Below are 23503 nucleotides of genomic sequence, written 5' to 3'. Positions count from 1 at the left end.
AAGCTGACCTGAGAGATTTTAAGTTACTTAATGGGCACAATAATTCAGAGCAGTACTCAGGGTCTCACAGGTAGTAAAAAAAAGATTTAATTCTAAACTGAACTGGCAGTCAAAAGAGAGTCTAACGGGGTTCCCTACACTTTGTATTCGTTAGGGGAAGGAATAACTTGATGTATACTTTCTAATTCAGACTACTATGTCAGTCAGTTCATTATACTTCAAAGGAAACTTCTTCTTCCACTTCAATGTCTAAAGTTGTAATTTGGCAGATAAATCACACACACACACACACACACACACATACAAAGGACAAAGCTGCGTTGTGGTGAATGGGCTTTATTGGCGTACATACATATTCCTTACAGTCACTGCACTTTTAGTGGAATATAATGAGTTAGATTGGACCTAGTAATGCAACTTTCATACGGACAAATATCAGAGAAACAGTCACAAAGCACTAGTTTACTGCTAAACTTCAGCAAAGCACACTCACTCTTTCAATGCCACGTGGCATAAAAGCCTTCGTGCAGGCAAAGGTAGAGACCTATACTTTTTGCAGGTCTAAGGCACTAATTTTTATTGTCAATCCTCCTAAATAAGATTCAGGATTTTAACGAATAAACACATTCAACCAACCAAACTACTCTCAGCATCACACACAATCCACACACACAATCACGCACAAGCACACATAATGCACACATAATTTATATGCACCCAGTTATTGATGCGTCTACACTACTTCAGCTGACAGTGAGGCTAGTCCTTCTGTTAAGATGATTTTGAAAGCACAGGTATAGTGTTGTTGCTGGGTCCAGAGTAATGTTTTCCCTGGAGGATTTTGTTCATCATTCAAACAATTCATCAAGACTTTGGTTTCAGTTTTCATCATGCTATGTTCAAAGATCAGGTCTCTCCTGGATGCAGTCGTGCTACTCTACACTAAAAGCTGGACCGCTATGTCTTTGTCTCAGAAATGTAAGACAGATGTTTAACCGAAAAGCACCAGAGAGACTTGCCTGAGCATAACATGGGAACAAGATGAGTTCAAACTCAAGCCTATAGCATACTTTACATAGAAGCAAACTATTTTGCGGCAAAATTATTACTAAGATACAAACAAAATTCAGGCTTCTGCTAAACTAAAGCCTAAGAAACTATAGAAAGAAAGAAAAAGAAGTGCATTGGTCAAGTAGTGGCCTACTGTGGCAGTTCTAAATGGCATCAAAATCAAAATCACTGGTCGCTTTACCCTCTTGTCCCAGCTTCTTTAACCAAGCTGCTGTGCCTATAAGGCACATATGAGGGTGTGGAGAAACACGCTGCACCGGGTGTCAAGTAGTCAGCTATCTCTGTACTCCGACAGCTCCCTCATTTCAACAGGTGGATTCTCCTAGCTCCTTACTTCACTACCTTTTCAAACAACGACTTCCATACTCCAACACAGTGACAACTTGACAGGTTTTGTTTCATAATAACTGTAAAAAATATAAAGATTGTAGTAGAAATAGCCCCAGGGCTAGTGTAGAGGCGCAGTAATACAATCAAATATGACAGTACTTAACACAAGGGAATCCTATAATACTCTTTGATAGCCCCTGAATCTAACAAACATCAACACAAACACATAAACATTGTAGAAAATGTATAATAATTAACATAGCAGAGAAACATAAAAAAAAAAAGTCAGTCAAATGACAACACATGGCCGCAAGGTAAATCAAGTATGGAGGAAGGGTGATGACATGCATCCTCTCGTTCATTGCGTCCTTATTTAGGCCTCTTTTGTGCTGGTCTTCATCTTCTGAACTGTTTCCTGTATTTCAAACAATTAAAAAAGACAGAAAAGTGAGAGTGTATAATTTACCACTGAATATATATTGATAAGTGTACATATATCTGAAAGCTTTTGTTTTGTTTTGTTGATTAACATTTTTGAAAGGACGCATATCCGTTGAATACGACTAAAGCAAGGAAGCAAGGTCCTTATGACTGAATTTAGCGCACACCTGGTCACACCAAACTTGTACCCACAGAGTCACATTGTGTTTACAATGGCATTAAAAGCTGCCCTTCTGGAGTACAGAGTACATGACCTTGCTGACTCAGCCATGGCCTCAAGCCAGAGCCCTAGTCCTACCTTGTGAGCCTCATGCTCTCATTCACACATATAAGCAAGCACATACACACAAGAGTAGACATGCCACAAAAAATATTCTGAATGTAGAGGTTCCAGAAAGGTGTCAGGACAGGTTTTAGAACTCGGTTCTAGAGCTTCACTCTTGGGCTGGAGAGGTTCTAGATCACTGTTCTTTGTCTAGAGAGGCACTAGAATGGTCACCATCTTTATTTGTTGTCTGGGGAGGTTCCAGAACTTCTTTTTCTGTTGTTGGCAGAATTATTCCGTTGTGTTCTAATACCAAGTTCCTTTTTAGGCATTTCTGTAGCCAAGTGTTTCTATCATTGTTCTACCTCAGAATAGGCTATGCAATTAATTATTTTGTACATCACAAATTTAGCATTGCACTCCTATAATATGCGGACTCACAATGGACAGTTAAAAATACCTGTCAATATTGACACAGCTAAACCAGAGATATTGTCTTTTTTATTCCATATTCTGACTTGTAAAAACCTGGTGCTTACATTACCCACAATTCAACTCACCTCGACCACCGTCAGTTAATTCTGAGATTCAGGTGTGATAAGCTAGTAGTGGCTAACCTAGCCTCGAGTCGCTGGCCACAACCAGAAATGAGGAGCAGGCCAGAGAGATCTGGTAAACTCACTTATTTATAACTCTGCATCCCCAGATTTCTTTCATTTTATAACTTGTAGTCTTCAGAGATCTTGGTCAGATTTCACAGGCTTAATACATTTTTTTAACATATTCAGTAATAGGTTACTCCCCAAGACCTGTAAAGACACTTTATTGTGTAAAGTCGGCGGAGCTTCCCTTTAGGACTGCAAGAAAATGCTAGCTTTCCTAATTCCAGCAATATATAATTGACTTTTAGGAATAACTGACTATATAACTTGACGATTCTGAATCATCCGCACATCTTCTACAATCTATAATAAAAAGGAAAATGATGGTGATCATTTTTTCCTGCCATCTTCCTTCTATTTCATATCCATGGCCATTTCATAGTTTTATCGACCTAATTTAGAAAACATGTCTTTAGTTCCCACCTTTGATTTACTGTTTCCCTTTTCGTGCCCTGGCTCACTGAGATATGTTAGGTTGGTACACAGTCACATCAAAATGTACACCCACCAATTCCTCAGTGTATTGTTTTGTGCTGGTTGAGCAGTTTCACTCAAATGCTCTTTGTCCAGAAACACATAGCAAGTAATGACGGTTATATCCCGAAGGAATCTAAAAGCCGACACTTGGCTCATGTCAGTGGTATTTCAGGGACCTTCTAACCAGATGGAACCCTATGAGCAGAGGGCAGTGAGCAGGAGCTTTGAAATGCACTTTAAAAGCTGGCACAGGTGATTTGTCCTGTTCTGCAGTGCATTTCTGGGATGTATTTCTGATTCTGGTTTATGTTGTTTTGCCTGTTCACAGGTGTTTTCAGATTGCAAAGACAGACCTGGTGCTTGTTGAGCTCAGCCACACGGAGGTTCCACTCCTCCTCAGTCATCTCTGCCCCAGTATCTTCTGTCTCATCCACAGCTGCCGTTTTGTCTGGACAGATAACAAAATAGTCAAAAATGGCCAAGGGGCATTCGTCTTCATGTTTGAGTGAGTGACTAGAAAAAAAATAAGCAAGAAAAAGTAGCATGAAGATAATCTCCAGTATTTCAACTCACCAGTGCAGGTCATAGCAGTGCAGACCCAGTTGCCGCATGCACAAACACAGCGGTTACACTCTACCTGGGTCTCTGCTCCGTCCTCATATGTCTCATCCTCCAAGGCACATTCTGCCGAAAGACACAGGGAAAACTATTCAGAAGAAATCACAGATAATAGACTGTAGAAGAATGATAAGAAAAACAGCATTACACTGTAATCAATTTCCATGACCAAAGCTTGTCAGCATTTCAAAATGCCGCATCATTCATCCAGCAGCTTCATTTTACATGCCTTTGGCAAGTTTTAGCTTACTAATCAAAAGTCAGCAAATCTGCCCGCACCCACGTCAAGCAACTTAAGCAGAGTGTCCATGTAGTGTTTTCTGGCAGAAAAGTGCTGGCAAGTGCTCAGAGTGGCCACTCAAACAAAACATGCGGCCGCATACTCTCTTACTGGTTCTATAAGGACACTCAGCCATAAGAATGTGTGACGGAGAATAAAGTAAATAAATAAATTCAAAACATTTCCAAAACATTTTAGAATGTGTATCATTCTCATTCAGGCTTGAACGTCATGAACTCCGTAATCCAAGAACCTTGTATCTGTGGTAAACCTGGAATTTCTAAATACACACGTGTGATTACTTGAGTCTGGTAAAGCCCCAGGGTTCAGTGCTGCATTGCGAATGTTGTTTTTATTTCTGCGACTCTGCTTCCAGTGAACTTTATCCCAGTTATGTTGGCGTCACATGACTGAGCAGACTGCCGTGACTATCCAAAAACTCTGACTGTATCTCACACTATTGAGAAATGTAATTTGAGGCTCATTTCCACAGTTTGCTGGGTGTAGGGACTGCCTGACTGAGTTTATGACAACATATCCATACACTATATCTACTGGAGTGTGACTTTGTTTTACATTATGTCAATGTATACAAACTGTCACTTTAAGCTCACTCTTCTCTGGTGGATTGAAGCCAGGCTTCAGGCAGTTGAGGAACTCATCAAAGCTCAGCTTCCAGTCAGCGTTCTCATCAGAGAGCTCAATGAGGGCATCAACACACAGGCTCCTGGGAAGCACAGATAAACATGCAAACACTTAATAAGCATCCTCGCCTCATACGGTGGCAACAGGACATTGCAGAGAAAATAAGCATACAGAAGAAATGATAAGAAGTTAAGTGTTTTGTCCCACAGAGCACAGGTGTTTTTGCCAGTGCAGGCTCCCACAAAAGGCCTTCAGTAAAGTTTGCACTGGCTAGATATAGTTCAATGACTTTTGCTATGTTGCTTAAAATAGCACAGCAGCACACAGATATCAATCTGTGTGTGCAAGCATTAGCACAGAAGAAAATGTTTACAGAGTTTGAAGGAAAGAATGCAAAGGGCAGCTATTTTTTCCTCCATCCTGTCCTCATACGCATTCATGTAAGCATGCAAACTGACAAACACACTGACCTGAGCAGCTTGTTGCTCTCCTGGTCAGCGTAGGACTGCATCTCCACAACCGAATCATTTTGCTGGATGAATTTGAGCAGCTCTGAGGAGTCCAGCTGAGCATCACCATTGTCGTACGACTACAGAATCACAGATAAACGGTAGATGCACAGTTATCTCTTATGAACAATAAGACTGGCATTTCATAAGTTTTAGACTTCCTGATACAAACATTATGTCTTCAGGGGTCACATTATATTATGATCAATTTGTGTCATGTGTGTACTGAAAAATAAATCCTCATCGGTGTTTCTGATAGACAAGACAGTCTAGGCTACCAGTAAATTTGCCATCACTGCCACAAAATATACCAAGAGCAGACCAGTTGCCATGACAATCATCCCGTAAAATTAAGTGAAATCAGATTTGCATAAGCACCGCAAGTACTGCCTCCACTTAAAGCCTTTACTTCTGTTGCAGCAATGGGTGTTGAAGCATGAAATATTCTATTCATATAGTCATTTTTAGCATGCATCTGCATCCATGCATCCATTATCTGTAACCACTCATCCTTTTACAGGGTTGAGGGTGGCTGGAGCCAATCCCAGCTCACATTGGGCGAGAGGTACACCCTGGACATATAGAGACAGACAACCATTCACACCACAACATGGTATGTTTTTAACTGTTTAACATATTGTATTGTTTGTATTAGTCTAGGGTGCCGAATAACATCAGGCAAGGAGCTTACTCGGGTACATTTACATTTGTTTGAATGTTGATCACTGCGCACTGTCCCTTTTTAAAATAAAGAAATTGAAATCTCCGGGCAATTTAGAGTCAACAATTAATCTGACCTGCTGAAGAACCTGGAGAAAAACCCACGCTAACACAGGGAGAACATGCAAACTCCATACAGAAGGGCCCAAACCAGCTAACCACTGCACCACCATCCCGTCCTGTACATTTTGATATGCATGCATTTAATTGTTCAAATGAAAGTAACATCAGAGCTGCTTATTAACCTAAAGACACTAATACTAATACTAATACTAATACTGTCTCTGTAGGGCGACATAACAAAATGCTTTTGAAATAGTTTGACAGTAATAGCGGTGGACCTTGAGAAAATATGCAAAAAAATAATTTATTGGGAAAGACCAGACAAATAAAAACTGCTGTTCACACAAACTGTTCAAAGCACCATCTGCTCTTCTGCTTTAATGTCATCCATGTAAGCCTATATTGTGCCAGGGGTCCTCCTCTGCAGGACAGAGATCCTCATTAAACTGAATTATAACCATCAGCTGACAAGCTTTAAAGGTTTATCACATGAATAATTAGACACAGTCTGGGGTGACTTTTAGGATCAGGGGGGTTGGAGGAGGCCCATAAACGGATAACTAAACTGGGATACTCTGTAAAAATAATGTCTATGAGCAAGTGTGTGCACTAATTGAGACCAGGTCCATTCAGTTCTGTCCAGAGCAAAGAAGCCAACCTTAAAGTACTTGAGCAGGATGTTAGAGAAGTTGGATCCCTTGACAAACCAGCCGTCTGGGACAACCTCAGTCTGCAACCACTGGATCACACGACCCCTCAGCTCGTTGCGGTCAGCAGCATAGCAAACCACTGCAGGGGTGAAAGCATTTCTATCGGTCAACAGCATTAATAAATAATCCAAAGGGTAAAAAAAATATCTTGTAAACTATATCACGATGGATCCCTGTCCTTTTGTGCATATGTCAGTATGTCTATGTCCTTTATAACGGATCATAAAAATCCTTTACATCAGATCATAAAAATCATAAAATACAGTCACATAAATATATATAAAAATACATATATCACACACACAAAAACTCACCTGGGCTGGCAGCGGGCTGTTCTGTTTTCTTCTCTAAAGGTTATTAAACAAGAGAGAAAGAATATCACATTTGAAGCAAAAATAAAAACAAACTATTGAACAGTATTAATTTGATTGAGATGATTAGAGATAAACTATCACTGAGCAGTTGGCCAAAGGTCTGCAAAGAGAAGAGTGTGACATAACTTTTTTCCCTAAATACCTTTTCTGCCACAGCGCTGATCAATGTTCAGCTCAGCAGGGACACAGACTCAGTGTAACATCGGCAAGTGTGAGCAGTGAAAGTTCACAGAAGATAAGATGCTTATATTAGATGTATTAATAGATACGTCAAGGCCAGCAGTGTGCAGTGACGTGTGGGTGGCCTTAGATGGCTGACTATCAACCTGTTCACCTCTCATATCAGTTACATTAACATATGGTCTAGTTCAGGGATCACACACTTATTACTTCTATTAACTACAGTATATTCAGCATTATCAGCACTTGTAGCATCTGACAGCTGAGCCAAATTCCATCTCATTTAAAAGGTCCGATTCTTAACAAAGTGTGGTCTGATGAAAAATGGTTGCGTCGCATTTCCGGGCCAGTAGAAAGTCATGTGGGGTTAATAAACTTGAGAGCTTACTGTCCACATTGGGACAGGCTACCGCCTCAGTTTTTAGTGTCACAGATCCTGGTCTCATATCTTCTTACAGGAAAGGTACTTCATAGAGTTCTATGCAGTGCAGCGTATGATAATTGGAAAAAATAGAGCACTGGCATTGCTTGGTAGCAGCAGATCATCAGGAGAGAAGCACTTGGATCACTGCATCCCTACTCAGCAACACTCATATGCTAACCAATAAAGTGTTGCTGCAGTAGCACTAAAAAGGGTAAAGGGTACATTTTTAACCACTACCTTGCCCTGCCAAAGCTTTTCAATGATAAAGTGTAAAACACGTTATAAATATCCATGTACAATTGTAGGCTTAAGGTTTCTAGAAGGGCCCCTCAAGTCTTTTATCCACATTTGGTTCCGCTTCTAGAAAAAGTATTCCTGACAATAGAAACACTATTTCTCTTGATAAGAACTTTTTCTTTTTTAAATAATTATGGCATGATTATGGTCTTAACCACACTTGGGGGTGTAATTTACTGGAATTGTAAAAGTGACTTTGGGAACAACCGTTGACAAGACTATTACCAAAGTTTAGAAGTAGTTTTCAATCTAAACAGTGAAGTTGTTAAAGTGCTCAAAAAAGGACATTTTAACATCTACACTTCCATGAGCACTGGGCCAACTCCATCTGCTGAGGACTATTGTGTGAAGCAATGGGAAGCTCCTCAACAGCTCCTAGTGGACCCTGTGGTGAGACTTTCACATTTTGTGTTATGGTGCCTGGTGTAGCTGCTGCTCGTACCGTAGCAGTGTCCATCATGGGCCACCTGGATCTTCAAGCCAGTCAGACAAGCATCCCTGTGGAGCTCACAGTGATTCCTGTAAGTCTTACCATTGCTGCCACACACTGACCTCTTGTGGGGCTTACAGCTCTGGAAAGAGAGGGGCAGAAAAATTCAATCTCAGTCTCAAGCACAATTCAGTCTTTATTTTTGAATGCTCTACATTCCCACTCCTTTCTTGTATGGAAGTGATGTCCCTTGGTATCTGCAGAGCTGCAGAGCCACTCACCCAACACTCACCTCTATGCACAGACAGCTGGGCTCCCCTTTCTCTGTGACAGTGCACTCTCTGCCAGCCCCACAGAACACATTGGCACACACTTTGCTCTTGCTCTGCAGCTCCTGAAAGAAAGGTAAACACATTGTAGCATTGGTTTTCTACAGATTTCACCCACAGGGCGGCGCTGTTTCCCTATTACTGTAACGTACCTATTTAACAACCCTGAGAAGGTGCTGACCACATTTTAAAACACAAATTTGCAATTGGATTTAAATCCTAAGTATTATACTTTCATATTAAACCATATTTGATCAAAGTTGCTCCTCTGTCACAGATTTAAGGAGACAATATAGAATCTGCCCCCTGATGATAATCCAAAATGAAGATGTACTGTTTTAAAGCACTTCCACAAATATCTCAAGGCAAGGCAAGTTTATTTGTATAGCACATTTCAACAAGGCAATTCAAAGTGCTTCACATAAAACCATTAAAAGCATCAAAACATAATGCAAAAGAAAAGGAGATTTAAAAACAATTAAGAACATTCATTGAAACATTAAAAACAGTCATTAAAACACTAAAAAGCTAAAAACAGAATAATAGTTGCAGTGCAGTTTAAGAAATAAAATACAGTAGTAGTAAAATGCATCTCAAACATTACTCTACAGAGTTAGCCTAAGACAAACGATTAACCTAGTTTTTTGTTGTCATTTATAAAGAACTGCTCTCTAATGACTCCTGAACTGTGACATTTAAAAACAATTGCCGAACAAATATCTATCAAAAGATATTCTTCCTCAATATATATCACTATTTCTTGGACACATTGTTTGATTTCAGACAAATTTAATCTGAGCCATCCTGCAAAGTTTGATGGCATTTCCCCTCTTGGTGATGCTACCTGAAATTATAAATTCAAATGGCCATAATAACTTTGTGGGCATGCTTTTGACTTCCTTGAAACACATTTACTCCGCATGCAAAGTCCTAATATTCCTGAGCAGCATGATTAAGATATCCTGAAAAAATATGGCTGTGATCTCTCAATCGGCAGGATTAGCTGTTATGCTGTATTTTGATTAATATTTCTTTAGTTAAATTAGCACATTTAGATTGTTATGCTTCCTGGTAACTGCCTTATCCCTGTTCATATTTTATTCTAAGCCCTTTTGGTCTCTCAAGAGCCAGTTATGTTTGCCAGTAGTTTCCATGTCAATGATGGCCAGACGCTGACTGTTCTCCACTTAGAAAAGCTGATGTCTTTAGCGTAGATAACACCACCCAATGCTGCTAATTAAAACAGCTGGGGTGTTTACAACAGTCTTCTGTGTGAAAGACTGAAGACAGAATGTGAAGCATACAGGCAAACAGAACTACAACCAACCTGTTGGCTCAAAACAAACTAAACAATCTAATGTTTCTATTATTTCAGTGCCAGTTAAACTTTTATTTTCTAGAACATTTAGTCAGTCTCATTTTTTCTTGTTGACATTTTCCTTTGTTTCTTTGTCTTTGTTGAAGAATGTCGCCTGAGGTCTTGACTTGCCAGAAAATGAGTTCACTGGTGCTGCAAACCAACCAATCACAACACGCCAAGCGGAGCTCCGAGAGCGGCTTTATGACCCTCATTACCTCCTCCGTTCCCTATCTGTGTGTCTTGTGTGTGTGTGTGTGTGTGTGTGTGTGTGTGTGTGTGTGTGTGCGGGTTTGTGTTTGCGTGTGTACATGGTGTTTCCACATCTGGAGTCTGAGCTGTGTTTTCCTTTGGGCCCCTTCCCATGCTCTTTTAAAGCTTCACTCCTCCCTGTTTCTCTAGACTCCCCTCCTCCTCCTTAAGCTGCTGTTTCCTGTAAGAGCGAGACAGAAAGTTGGCCCTCTGTACGTGAATGCTCGTGAGCTGGCTTCCAAGCCACTGCTTGTGTTTGTGAGTCCAAAGTCTGGTATGTAGGTTAAACTGAGACTGTATTCTTGTGACCCGAACACTCATAAGCTCACTAATGATAGAATATAACAAGACGGATGCAGTGAGAGGGGAGCTGGTCACATGCAAGCATCGCAGTGTAGCAGCTTTAAAGTGGTGAGAGGAGAGGAATTGTAGGGTTTTGGTTCATTTCTATCCATCCTTTAAAGACACGCACACACTTGCACTCCAAGGTTGAGGTCACGGAAAATCTTCAAAGCAATGCCCGTGGCTTTGAGCATGTTGGACAATTCAGTTTGTTAGACACAGATGTGCTAGAAGCCTGTTGAAACCTGCAGAAACCTTAGATGAGAACATGAATAATGGATAGGATGCTTAGATGAATCTAGTATAAATGTAGAGCTCTGTCAGTCCATCTTTCTCTCCGAGTAGAAACAGCAGAGGATCTCTGACATTTAGCTGATGAACAGAGAGGCACAAGGCTCTTTTTTTCAGCTGATTCAAGTGGAGTGTTGCTATGGTGAGAGCATGTACAGGCTCCTGTTGTGGCAAGATCACAGAGGTGTCAATCAAAAGAGGCAAATGGAACAAAGCCTCATAATGAGATCACAGCAGAGTCCGCTGTTCAGAATTTATGATTGACACACACTGTACAAAACAGCGGACAAAGTGACGCTAATGTCATCCAACCAACCTTCAACAAACCAGGGAAGGGAGGCTGCCTTATGTGGTCATAAATCATGCCTGCATGGAGCTTTCATTGTTGCCATGGATAGGAGTGTGCAGACATGCATCATCATTGAGAACAGTTACATTGACATAGTATCCTGTTTTTGATCGTTATTCGTGATTTGCAGTTTACATAGAACCATAAAGAAAATGTATCTTCCTGTACACATGATTCTAACGCATTCCTAGAGCTAGACTAAGAAATTGGCCAAGCTGATACATTAGCGGGTTTTATTTATAGGGGACTATGTAGTGAGTGATTTCAGACACAGCCAGTGATTTAAGTTTCGTCTTTATGCTAAGCTAAGCTAAGCTAACCGGCTGCTGGTGTGCTTCATATTTAGTATACAGTTATGAGTGGCATCAATCTTCTCATCTAACTCTTGGCAAGATAGAACACACTCATTAACCCAATCACCATCAGAGCAGATATTATAAAAAATGTACAAACTCAGCACAAATGAAAACAAACAAACCCGCTGCAGGTGTCCTACTTAAATGGCATCAATTTTTCATTACAGCCAACAAATGACGCCACATTGTCCTTCTCTCCTATTTAAAACCGATCACAGGAGCCGGAGCTCTGATAAGTGACTGGTGAATCATAACAGATTAAGCAGAGGCGTTCATACAGAAAGCTGCCTAAAGCATAAAACAGATTGCATATATACACATTTCACAGCTCATTTTCCTCGACTCCTTGCTCTTTTTCTTCCATTTTTTTCTTCTGTTTTTGTCTTTTTGTCAGGGGGTTAAAAATATTTAGGTTTTAAGAAGATTAAAAGATTGAAGTGACATTTCTCAAAACACTAAGTGCATAATTAAATCGTCCTATCTCGGCATGGTGCCTCTTGATTCAGGTCTAGTGTACTTTTATTTCTCCTCTGTTGTATCTCTCTCTGTCTTGTCATCTTATTCTCAGTGCCATGCCCTTCTACGGCTGCAAGAGACATGTCAGTGATCCGAGACTAGCTTTGCAGAGCAAGATGGAAGTCAGAGGAGGTGAATAGGTGAGCAGAGAGAGGAAGAAGAAGATGAGGAAGCTATGTGCAGAAAGTCAGACTATTAAGGAGGAGATACATGGGGAAGAGACAGGAAATGAGGCGGCGGTTGTGCGCGCTCTGAAGTCAATCTCTCCCCTGCCACGTGTTGAATGGCTCCATGCTGAGACAGAATGGAGTTAAAGGGCAATGTATTCTTGCTTTAGTTAAAAAATTAAACAGTCTTTTCCTTTTCCACTGCTGACAAGGGCAAAGGTAGTACAACAGCAGCAAGCAGCAAGGCTAAACCTGCACCCACCAACCCACCAACACATGAGAAACACATTAGAACATCTATCAGCATGTCTTTCTGCATCTCCCCATACACACAAAAGTATGAGTAATGGAGCCTATCCGCCCATAACTGTGTGTTTTGTGCACGCGCTTGTGTATGTGTGTGTGCGGGCGTATCTCGGTGATGCTCCATTGATTAAGCAGGCAAATCAATGCCTCTCTCCTGTGGGTGTCACTTTAGAGCCACTGTGAATCCATTCCCACAATGCACCATGCCCCGCATTAACATAGAAAACATTGATTTATGGATTGTAAACACCCTGCCATTGATATGCCTACAAAGAGCATAATGGGCATTACTTAAAAAAAAATATGCATTGAATACTGCATTTAACATTATACAACAATATGACTTTCTGTAGAGATCAAGATCAGTTTAATCAGCTTGATCGGTTTATTGGGCACACAGAGCTTCATTTAATGCAATCCAATACAACAGACCCAGCAATAAATGCTGTTCATATTGAGCTTTGCTCGCGTTAGAGAGATGTTGATTCAGCGCTGTGCTCATTGGAGGTTGTACTTTTTGGTGCTGTTGAATTGTACCGCATGACCAAAAGGTGATGGGTGGTTCAGCTTGAGTGTCATCGGTCTCTCTATGACAGAATTAAACAATTACAGAATATAATAAGCTTCATAAAGATATGAATCATTGCAGGGCATTTGTGATGGACATTTTGGATGGACCTAGCTGTATCTAGTAAGCTGGTACCTCAGCGTACAAACGTTACAAGATACAAACGTTTGACAAAACATGTTCCTTCTTCCCCTAAGGTCTGGTGAATGTTTTATGAATAAAATATTATGCTATCTGACAACTTGAAATATTAAAATACAAATGTCCCAGAAGGGTGCAAGAATATGGATGAGTAATACGGTTTTCATTCATTCTGGTCACTAATCATGAAAAAAAGGCTCTCAGTTTCTATTCTCAGACCTGATTCTCCCTCAGATTTGTAACTGTCTGGAAAATCTGGATAAACAAAATTCAAATTTTATACTGGAAAAAAAAATGTTTAAACATGTTTAACAATTAAAATTGATAAGATGTTACTTAGCCCCTGAAACTCACAGTTATTAATTAAAGAATTATATATATATTTCAGAACTCGTCAGAAATTAAAACAATGACGCTGACATGAGCAGATTAGGGAGTCAAGTCAAAAGAGGCATTAAAGCTCCCAACTGTGTCTTGAAGGCATCAAGCTGTCTTAATTTAGATATTTTTTTAGCTGACATTAATATTCAGCAAAAAGTACAACTTGTAATACTGAACGCTTCATGTCCTGATGTTCATGTGAAAGCATGAGAGGAATAGTTCAGCTACTGGGAGTTTATTAGGTGACAATTGTTCACTTCCTTGTCTGGAGTGAAGAGAAGATCGATTCCGCTCTCATGTAGTAAATATGAAGCTCCAGCTAGCAGCAGGTTAGCTTAGCTTAGCATAAAGACTGGAAACGGGGAATCTGCAAACGTGACTCTGTACGTTCAAAGGCATCATACAAAAACTAAAGAATAAAAACAACAAGTTGCAGTTTTAAAGGAACTACTTCTTTTAAAGTAGTCTTTAAAGACTTTTAAAGAGTAAAGAGTGTGAGACTTAATGTGACTGAAAGCAGAAATATTGTTTGTTTCTGACCTACAATGACTCCATTCTCTACATCGTGTACTTCATTATCACAACAGGTAGTCTCGGACTGACAGATGGACAGACAAATGCACGCACAGCAAGGCGACTTCTCTCTAACAGCCTTACAATGCGACCTACTGTTTACAAGCATGTTTTTAAATTACAACGAGATGAAGTAATGGAGGCGGAAAAAGAAGAAGGAAGGTGAAGGACATAGATGAGAGACAGAATCAGGAGTTAGGGGGCGCACATTCCTGGGCTTTGTTTGGCCTCAGCCGGGGTCCGACACAGTTCGTCTTGAGCCAAAATCTCCTCACTATCTAGGTCAGAGAGGTGCCCCTGCTCTCCCCCCCTCTCCGGCATTTCCCCTGCTCTCCCCCTGTGTTGTCTCTCCAGCCCTAGACTTTCCAGCGCTCCTCAGCTCCATGAGATGTGGGTTCATGCCAGGAGCGATGAGAGGACAGGGAGGGCTCGAACCGAACAGCTCGTCTCCGTCTGCACTTTCTTTCTTCTCTTTCCCTCTAACCAGGCCTTACGAGAAGAGAAGTGGAGCACAGTCAAACAAGAATGAAGACCACTCTTACTCTTACACTGCACGCTGGCTCTGAAACCGTTTAAGTGTATTCGAGCTTGTGGCTAAATCCATCGCACGGGGGAGAAACATAACAGACTGCCATCGGCTCCGCTTTTGAATCACTACAGAAAGTTATAGCATTTGTCCTCAATAATTAAAGTGCCTCCATTCTAAAATTTCTAGCATTTCATCCTTTTAAATCTATTCAACTATATCTTTGCACATGCATATCAAATCAGGTTCAGTCTCCTTTCTTTCTCTACTTGACAGCCTCTTGAGATCAGGCATACAAAAAAAAAACGTTTTCAACCTACATCTAGATGGTTCCTTTGAGCTTGGAATCATGCTTAGTATTTCATAGATTTATATATCAATGAGCTGATGCTGGAACTGGCTGTGTCCTTGGAATAATGAGGCTAATGTAAGACTAATTTGAGTGTGTAATAAAGATATGAGCTCTTTGTATGAGCTCTACAGGTGGTCTCAAACACTCCTAGTGGGGCCAGGTCTGAGATTAAACCTGCAGAAACAAAGGGACTTTTGGTAACGACCAGTTTGCACAGATTGGCGTGTTATTCTTCGCCCTGTTTCTTATTCAGTGTCAAAGGAATGCACCAACGGACAGGATGATGTCACCCCAGTCTGCAGCCTCTTATTTTACACCCAGAGGCCCCGTTGTTCAAGAGCTGAAATTTACAGCTACACCCTGAAGGACACAACAAGAAGAAACGAAAGGAACAAAGACGCACAGAAAGACAGAAAGAAAGGAGAGAGAGACAGAAAACACAGAAAATGTGAGAGAGAGAGAGACTCTAAAGAAAGGCAGGAAAGAAGTCATGTTCTGGGCAGAGCCACATCTGCTAGCAGTTAAAATGTCAGCGGAGAACATAAAATGCTATGAAGTCAGCACCACCCCCAACCTCCCCTCCCCTGTGAACTCTGTTGTCACACTGCAGGGACAAAAATGTTCCCTTTCTCCACCACCTGACACGGAACAATTGCATGTAGAACTACCTCAAAACCATCAAAACCACTAAACAGCAACCTTTCTCTCAGGTCATCTCTTTCTGCACAAAGCACCGATTGTGTTTGTTTGGTAATTTTCTGCCGTGTTACTCTAATTCTTGGTGCATACCTAATTTTCCCCAAGTCCTTTCGCTCTCTTTTTCTCTCCATCCACTTGGTCACCTTCCCCTCCCCTCTCACCCACCCCTGCTCTGTTCTGGGCATTTTTTCCGCTGCCAGGAAAGGAGAGAGGAAGGGAGGGAGACAGGGAGGGTCCATGCAAGGCTTGGAGAAAGGGAATGAGTAGATTCCCTGCCCTCTTTGAGGCCAGTATTGGGGCTAACGGCTGGAAAATGTTTGTAGAATGAAAAGGCCAATTTACAGACTGCAGGATGTAAGTCAGTGTGTACGGCCATTTAAAATCTGTTCTGAGATCTAAACCTTAAACGGGGGAAGATACATCCATGCAACTTAATCTGGGACACGGACCAGGTCTCATAAGCTCCAACTATTCATATTATATTTGTAGCCATAGTTCATAGAAAACTTGGTGCCTGGTTCCACTTTGACAAATAAACACATGATAGAAAAATCTGAAAAAAGAGCTCAATCAGAGCTAAAACGATTAGTGAAACTGATATACCCAATTATTAAAATGTAAGAATCCTGAACGCAAACAGTATATCAGATGTAGTCTAGTTGTTTTGTTGTTTGTCGTAAATGTCGGGTTGGGTAATAGAACACTCTGTTCCAGCACACATCTCAACGCATCACAAGAACATTTCATTTGTTACTCAAACCACTTCAAACCACAGTTAAAAACTGTGTGAATGAGACACTTCTAAGCTGTAGCAGTTGTCACGGCTTTCTGGCTGATGGTAGAAAAATTGAGCTGTGACATTTGGAAAGAACAATGCCAGCCAGTTAATCACTCATCCCACAGTGACCCCGTTTTCACCAAGCAAACTGCATTTTAAATGCAGGGCCTGATCTCAAGGTGCGTCGTCTACACAGGCACAGGACTGTACTGTGACCATTTATCGTAGTAGAAAACAGTTTTGAACTGAAGCAAAACGGTGTGTCAATTATTTAACACGTTACACTAATTTTTATTTATTGCGTTTGACCGAGAGCAACAAAGAGGAAAACAATTGGAATTTGTCACCCTTTATAAGCTGCATTCAGAGTTACTGAACTGATTCAAGCCTTGCCACCTATATGTATTTTTAGCTTTTAGTATGTACAAAGTATGTTACATATTCATTATGTCTCACTCACAAACCCCTTGAGTAGACTTCCGTGCTGCTCTTTGTCATTTGAGTGTGCGTTAATTTATGTGTGTAGTGCCTCTGAGTGCAGAGTGCCGGTAATGATAAGACACCAGTACAGCTGGTAAGCTAAATGAGGACTCCTTTTAAGCCAAGCCAAGAGTGAAGAGAACACACTGCAGGGACATGAAACACGGTACACCCCCCCTCTCTTTGTCTCACTACACAAGTCTTACCTCACCCCCCCCAATCTCCCCTGCTATAATTGCATGACTGTGGCTCCATCTCCTTTCTGCTTTACATCGCTCTGTCTCAGCGCCCTCAACATTCCCTGCGCAGGATCCATGACTGGATGTTGGGCTACAGTAATTAGAGCAGGCTGATACAGACAGAGGACACAGCGTCCCCTCATGCTCATGTTCCCTCCACCTGGGCAGATATTTTTAGCCCACCTTGAATGAGGGAGAACAGGCATCAACATGGCAACATGGCGAGGTGCAAGAGAGGCTGTGGCTCAATCAGAGTCAGCTACAGATCCAGGGCCCCAACGAGAGAACCGGCTTCTTCTTCTCTTCAACGCGTCATCTTAATCCTCTCAACTCTCGGACCATCTGAGAGAGAAGAGCTTGTCTGGCTGCCTTGTTGGGCTGACTTCCTCTTGACGTGTATGTTTTTCATCTAGTGCTGCTGCAGATAACTAAATTAACCACTGTGTCATTCCCCCCTGCCACGGCGGATGATGGAGGATAAAACAACAACACTGCATGCCATAAAAACAGAAATATAAACAGCTCTCTCTGTTTTTTATGCAAGTGTGTGCTCACATGTCCCCCAAGGCTGGAAACTCTTAAGACTTTTACTGCGCCTGCATCTCGACCTCCTTTGCATATCAACCTCCCAGTGTGTTTGAGTAAAACATGAACATTTTACTCACAAGATGCATATCTCGATTCCTGCCTGCAGACACGCACACACGCACACACGCACACACACACACACACACACACACACACACACACACACACACACACACACACAGTTTTCCACACAGTGCCGACCCCGACTCCGACCGCACTACATCTCTAAGCTGCTTGTCATCAAATGCTGCAATTTCTCACCTCAGGAAGCACACGGGCATTCTCCTTCATAATGAATCAACGGTTAGTGTCCAGGTTTAATACCCTACAGTCACGGCAGAAAATAGACACATCAGTTCCCACACAAAGAATCCTGTTTTCATCAGTCTTTCCTGCTCTTTAATGCAGTAAACCTAACACACATCCCCTCATCTATACATAACCTTAATGCACACCCTGCCGGCTCATCAGATACAGCTTTGCTCCGACTTGTTGACCTCCTTTAGACGACACACTGGAATGCCAGTTCAGGCCCTTCCCACGGCCAGTCAAAGGGCCATATATTATCAGGGTAATTACCTTTGGAGAATAGATGCTTTTCTAATGCCTCCCCATTAACTTCGTGGGTACACTCAACAGACTCCTCTGTGTGCTCTGTCTTCACCATGACATACCTCACATATCACGTCTGCGAATCCAATAAAGGCGCACACAAAGGCACATTTTCCAGCCAGAGAGCAAGGGTAGAGTAAGCAGTGGAAGGTCAGCGGGGGGGGGGGGCAGGGGGCGCAGCATGTCAGGCTATGAGTGATGTCATGGCTGTCGTGACACTAATGGGCATCTGCGTAACGCTGTAAGGATAGGGCTAGGCAGCGGACAATTGGTTTATCATGTGTTTCACATTTGGTGAAGCTGCTTGAAAAAAAATCTAGCCTCTAATTAGGCTACAGCTTTTCCCCTTTTGTTTGTTTCCTCAGCATGCAACTGTTGTGCAGGTCAACAGAGGAGTCAACACAAAACCAGGTGTTCAACAGCTGTGTTCCCTGAGGTTAAGCCCATCAACCACCACCTGGCATGTGTGTGTGTGTGTGTGTGTGTGTGTGTGTTTCTATTTCTTCACATAGTTTGGCATTTTGGGGGATCCGCTCATTGACTGTCTCACTGAGAGTTAAAGATCGAGGCGTTCATCCCTCTGCACAGTCAGGCCAGCTAATCTAACAGCACATTATCTCTGCTTTTACTCAGAGGTAGGAACTACTTGCCGCTGGAGTGTGAGACCCAATAAGGTGAGTATTCTCACAACTCTTGAGCACAGTCACAACCCCAGAGTGTGCACAGACCAACACACATGCTCCCTCACTGGCCACCCAAACACGGTGTCTGTGTGCCATCAGAGCAGCTGGCGGTCGGCGGAGCGTTTAGCACCCAAGCGTCCTACAATATTGATGGTGAGGGCCATCAAACCCCAAGGCAAGCAGGGCTTGTAAGATATACACAAACACTAGCCCTCCCTTCTTTTCTTTTCACAGCTGCCTGTCACTCTTCAGTCCTCTTATGGCAGCTTCTGCTGTGCGAACTGAAAAACTCCACACAGGACAAAAAAGATATGAGAATAGGAGGAGTGTTTTTCTGTGTGTGGTCCAACAGAATGCAAAATGTGAGTGTTTGTTTCAGGTGACAGTCAGAAAATACTCAAACTGCCATATTTGCACAATCGTTTTCAGGATTAAGAATAATGTCCCTACTGAAAGAAACTGTCCCATTGGCAATTTAGTTTAACCGCGGGCCTGTTTTTTCTCCACAATGGAGCTCATCATTGCGCATGAGTGGCTCCAATAACGGCGTAATTGGTTCTCTTTAATAAGATAAATACTCTAACAAGCAATAGGCGCAGCACAGTCGGCAGCAAATGCCAGATTTTCCCCACAGTGACGTGTTTTGTCGGATAATAGACTGACTCAGACCCTTTTCCAGATGTTTTCTAGCTCGTCTAGCTTTGTGAACAAAACTGATGTGCTAATGTTACTCCAGAGGGACAGTTTGGTGCGGAAAAGCGTTTAATACAGAAGCAAGGCATCGTTTGGTACCCATTTGAACCCTATGAATAAATTGTCATAGTTTAAGAGTGGAAGATAAAGCCGTTTTAGCAAAACTTACCTCAGCGTTAGAGACAGCCACGGCCAGCAGAAGGAGCGCAGCGACACTTCGCAACATCTGGACACGAGAAAGGAAAAAGTAAGAGTTTAACATTTCCATCCGTTTGTTCACACATCAGCGGGAAACTTGAGGAGAATGCTACTTTTGAGCACTACGTTACCATTTTTTTGTAAAAGCAGCTCGGCTCGGATATGTGCTCGGAGGAGGAGAGGAACTGGTCTGGGTGTTTGTCGGGGCGGAGGCGAGCAAGAGGTCCGTGCGATTATAAGAAATTTGAGGAGCGCTGAGGAATTCGTGCCAGTCCGTCAGTCTCTCCTCCTCCTCTCTCACCGCCGCGGCCAATGAAAACGTCTGGAGGCTTCCGACGACGTTTATACAAGAGCAGAGGAAGGGGGGGGGGGGGGGGGGGGGGGCGAGGAAAGTGTGTGTCTCTGTGTGAAACCATCACTCCCCAAAAAATACCAATGTAGTGATTTGCCTTCAGAGCTGTTGCGCGTGACATCATTACTTCTGAAGAGGGACCAAGTGTCGCACATCCAGGCAGAGATACTTAGCGGCAGGGCACGCAGGAGGTCTGCACACCAAATACATACTTTATTTTTCCTTTTTCTCTTTTTAAGGCAACGTTTCGTTCAGTAAGATCTTCCTCAGACCTCATTTAGGTATTATTTGTATCATCCACCCTGATGAAGATCATTTCAGACAGTAGCACATGCCTCCAGTAGTCAATTAGTTTGTATTATACGTCCTGAAGAATAAGGCAATTATCAAAGTATCATGCAGGGGTTTTTTGGGGGGGGGGGTTTTGTTTGTTTAAAAACCATGGTCTGGTTGGTTTCACCATTTAGTTAAAGCTGTATTAGTTCATTTTTGGTCACTAGGGGGCAGAATAACTCCAAACCATGCTGACAGATGCACACTCTTAAAACACTGTTATGGGGTAAAAAATATTTATATTTACACAACCAGTGCAACCATATTTAGACATCGTGCAAGATTAGATTACCATTAGATTTGGGCATAATAAGATCATTTGTATTCACCGAATATCGCTATTTGTTGCTGCTATGAAACAATGAAAGAACACACAAAACAAAGGCCAAGTTCACATCTGCTATGTTTGAAATGTGTCATCTCCTTTTGCAGTACTATATCTAACAAACACATGTAAATTGAAATATTAAGTTTCTAAATATAATTGACTCCTGGAAATGTCAATGTTTGAAAATGACCAAACTGAAATTACCAAACTTATTCAGCCAGATGAAATATCATCCATGTATTCTGTCATTAGAAATTACTAAGTCAAATAAATTATACGCCTTGCTGTCTTGTTAACTCTTTTTTCTACACAATATAGTTTTATCAGCGTATTGACTTGATTTGAATTGTTCTGTATGTATTGAGATCCCAATACGTTCTGACTTTTTAATGGGCAACACAAGCAAAAATAATGCTAATGGTAAATATTATATGGGAAAGTTTAATAGAGTTAAAAATGTGTAATGTATTGTATTGTTGACAAAAACAATATTACTAGGCAGTTAATTGTTGCCTGAATATAATCAAGACGTATCCCTGATGTGACACTGCTGTCTTAAACAGATGCAGTCGGATGCTATAATAACGTGATAATTAATGGGTTTTTCTTTGTTTTTCTTTTACGATTTTACTTGCCCAGGGCCCATTTACCACACAAAAGGAAATATAATTATTTTAAAGGTCAGGATCAGATTTGTGTTTTTGTTCTCATTTGAAGGCCCTTCAGTTGTGTTTACTCGTGTTTCTTATTATTGTTGTGTGATATCATGTTTTTATATGCTGTTACGTGGTTGATCTACAACGCAATTCAAGCCTGAGTCCCTTTCCAGCAATGTCTTTCTATCAGATCCTACATCTAAACACATCCTGTGTAGAAAGCCCCCTTTCCCCCCATGAACTGAATATTGATGTCCATATAGGTTATTATGATTTAAGTATTTCAAAATTACAAACCACCATGTGTGTGCATGCTCCAGCGAGGAGTGACTAAGAAGAGCAGTCTGAGGTATTGAACACTGCAGCACACTGAATTTTGAATAGAAAGGAGAGGATGAATGAATCTGTTCCCACTGCCAGCCATCAATTATATATAACTCCATCCCCTCCGAGGAAGTCCACCTGTTTAAATAGATGCTGTGATTATTTTACACCCCGGGGCTTTTTGTATCAGTGTGTGTATTAAAGTGAGTGTGTGTGTGTTTTTCATTCTAGCTGCACTGATATTGAATAACAAGCAGTGAAAAACAGGCTGAATGTAGTTTTCTGTTGTTAACAATGGCCCCAAAACAAAAACTTCCACTTTGAAACAATGACCAACTGAATCTAGCAAGTTGATGAGATGACTAGACTGTTGAGACTTCCAACTTCAAAGTCTACCAGCAAGTACATCAACTTTAGCAGCTGGACCAAACATGCTAACTAATTTAACTTTATCGAAGCTGCATGACGTGATTTGGGGGGGTGTTCACAGAGTTTCCCCAACATGAGGGAGAGCAGCCTATTCAAAATACTCTGGTCCACAAACTACCATTTGAACGCTCATATGATCCTGAATATAACTTAACCCTTTCAAATGGCAATGTTATTCTTTTTGAAAGTGAGGTCAATGTGGAAGTGCCTTAAACTTACATTCTTTGTAATGGCCACCAGATGGTGACTCCTCTGATTGCAAAAAGAAGCCTGATTGTATTGAGCTCTATGATGCTACGACTCGGCCTAGGGGAAAACCTGGCACAACATGAAAAGGGAGAATCCTCTCTTCCCAGCTCACAAGAACCCCCAGGAATATGCAACCCTTTAAAAAGTGTATTATTATAACTTGCAGCTTCAGGGTGGGCTAACAGCAAAACAATAAACAAAAGAACCAAAGGCAAACTAACCTACCGACTGAAATTATGAAATAAAATTCACAATGCTAACCTAACTCAGAACAGAAAAACAGGAGAAAAATGGGTTAATCGAAATGCTACCAACCCCTACCAATACTGGACTGTTTATGTCAATTAACAGAACATGAACATGTCACAGAGAACATGCTGGCTGTCATTGTGTTTGGAAGTGGAGAGATGAGAGTCAGCAGGGGCCGAGGGAAGCCGGCCTGTTGAACCTCAAGCTCGGAGGCTGGAACCAGTCAGCTCCCTGGAACAACCTACACACCCACACAGCAGCATTCGTCCATTCAGTCCATCAGCCAAGCTCTCCTGCAGCACATCACACAC

At 41.6% G+C, this 23503-nt stretch overlaps 1 protein-coding gene across 1 annotated transcript; it reads right to left on the bottom strand.

Moving 5' to 3' along the window:
- Positions 1 to 320: 320 nt before the first annotated feature.
- Positions 321 to 20572, bottom strand: LOC137868240 (follistatin-related protein 1-like). The gene is made up of 11 exons (XM_068704887.1): positions 20404 to 20572; positions 20244 to 20300; positions 8789 to 8890; positions 8509 to 8638; positions 7106 to 7138; positions 6740 to 6870; positions 5260 to 5378; positions 4759 to 4871; positions 3820 to 3930; positions 3600 to 3694; positions 321 to 1816 (listed from the first exon to the last, which is right to left on the bottom strand). Exons 1-11 carry the CDS (start codon positions 20404 to 20406, stop codon positions 1775 to 1777), a joined length of 936 nt encoding a protein of 311 aa, XP_068560988.1. The 5' UTR covers positions 20407 to 20572; the 3' UTR covers positions 321 to 1774.
- Positions 20573 to 23503: the final 2931 nt, after the last annotated feature.

This window comes from Cebidichthys violaceus, unplaced genomic scaffold (genome assembly GCF_023349555.1).
Source record: "Cebidichthys violaceus isolate CVI_PGR_0920_01 unplaced genomic scaffold, fCebVio1.0.p SCAF_11, whole genome shotgun sequence".
In the NCBI taxonomy this organism is placed as follows: Eukaryota; Metazoa; Chordata; class Actinopteri; order Perciformes; family Stichaeidae; genus Cebidichthys; species Cebidichthys violaceus.
The sequence above is the reverse complement of the archived record's forward strand: the minus strand, read 5'-3'. Positions and strand labels throughout refer to the sequence as shown.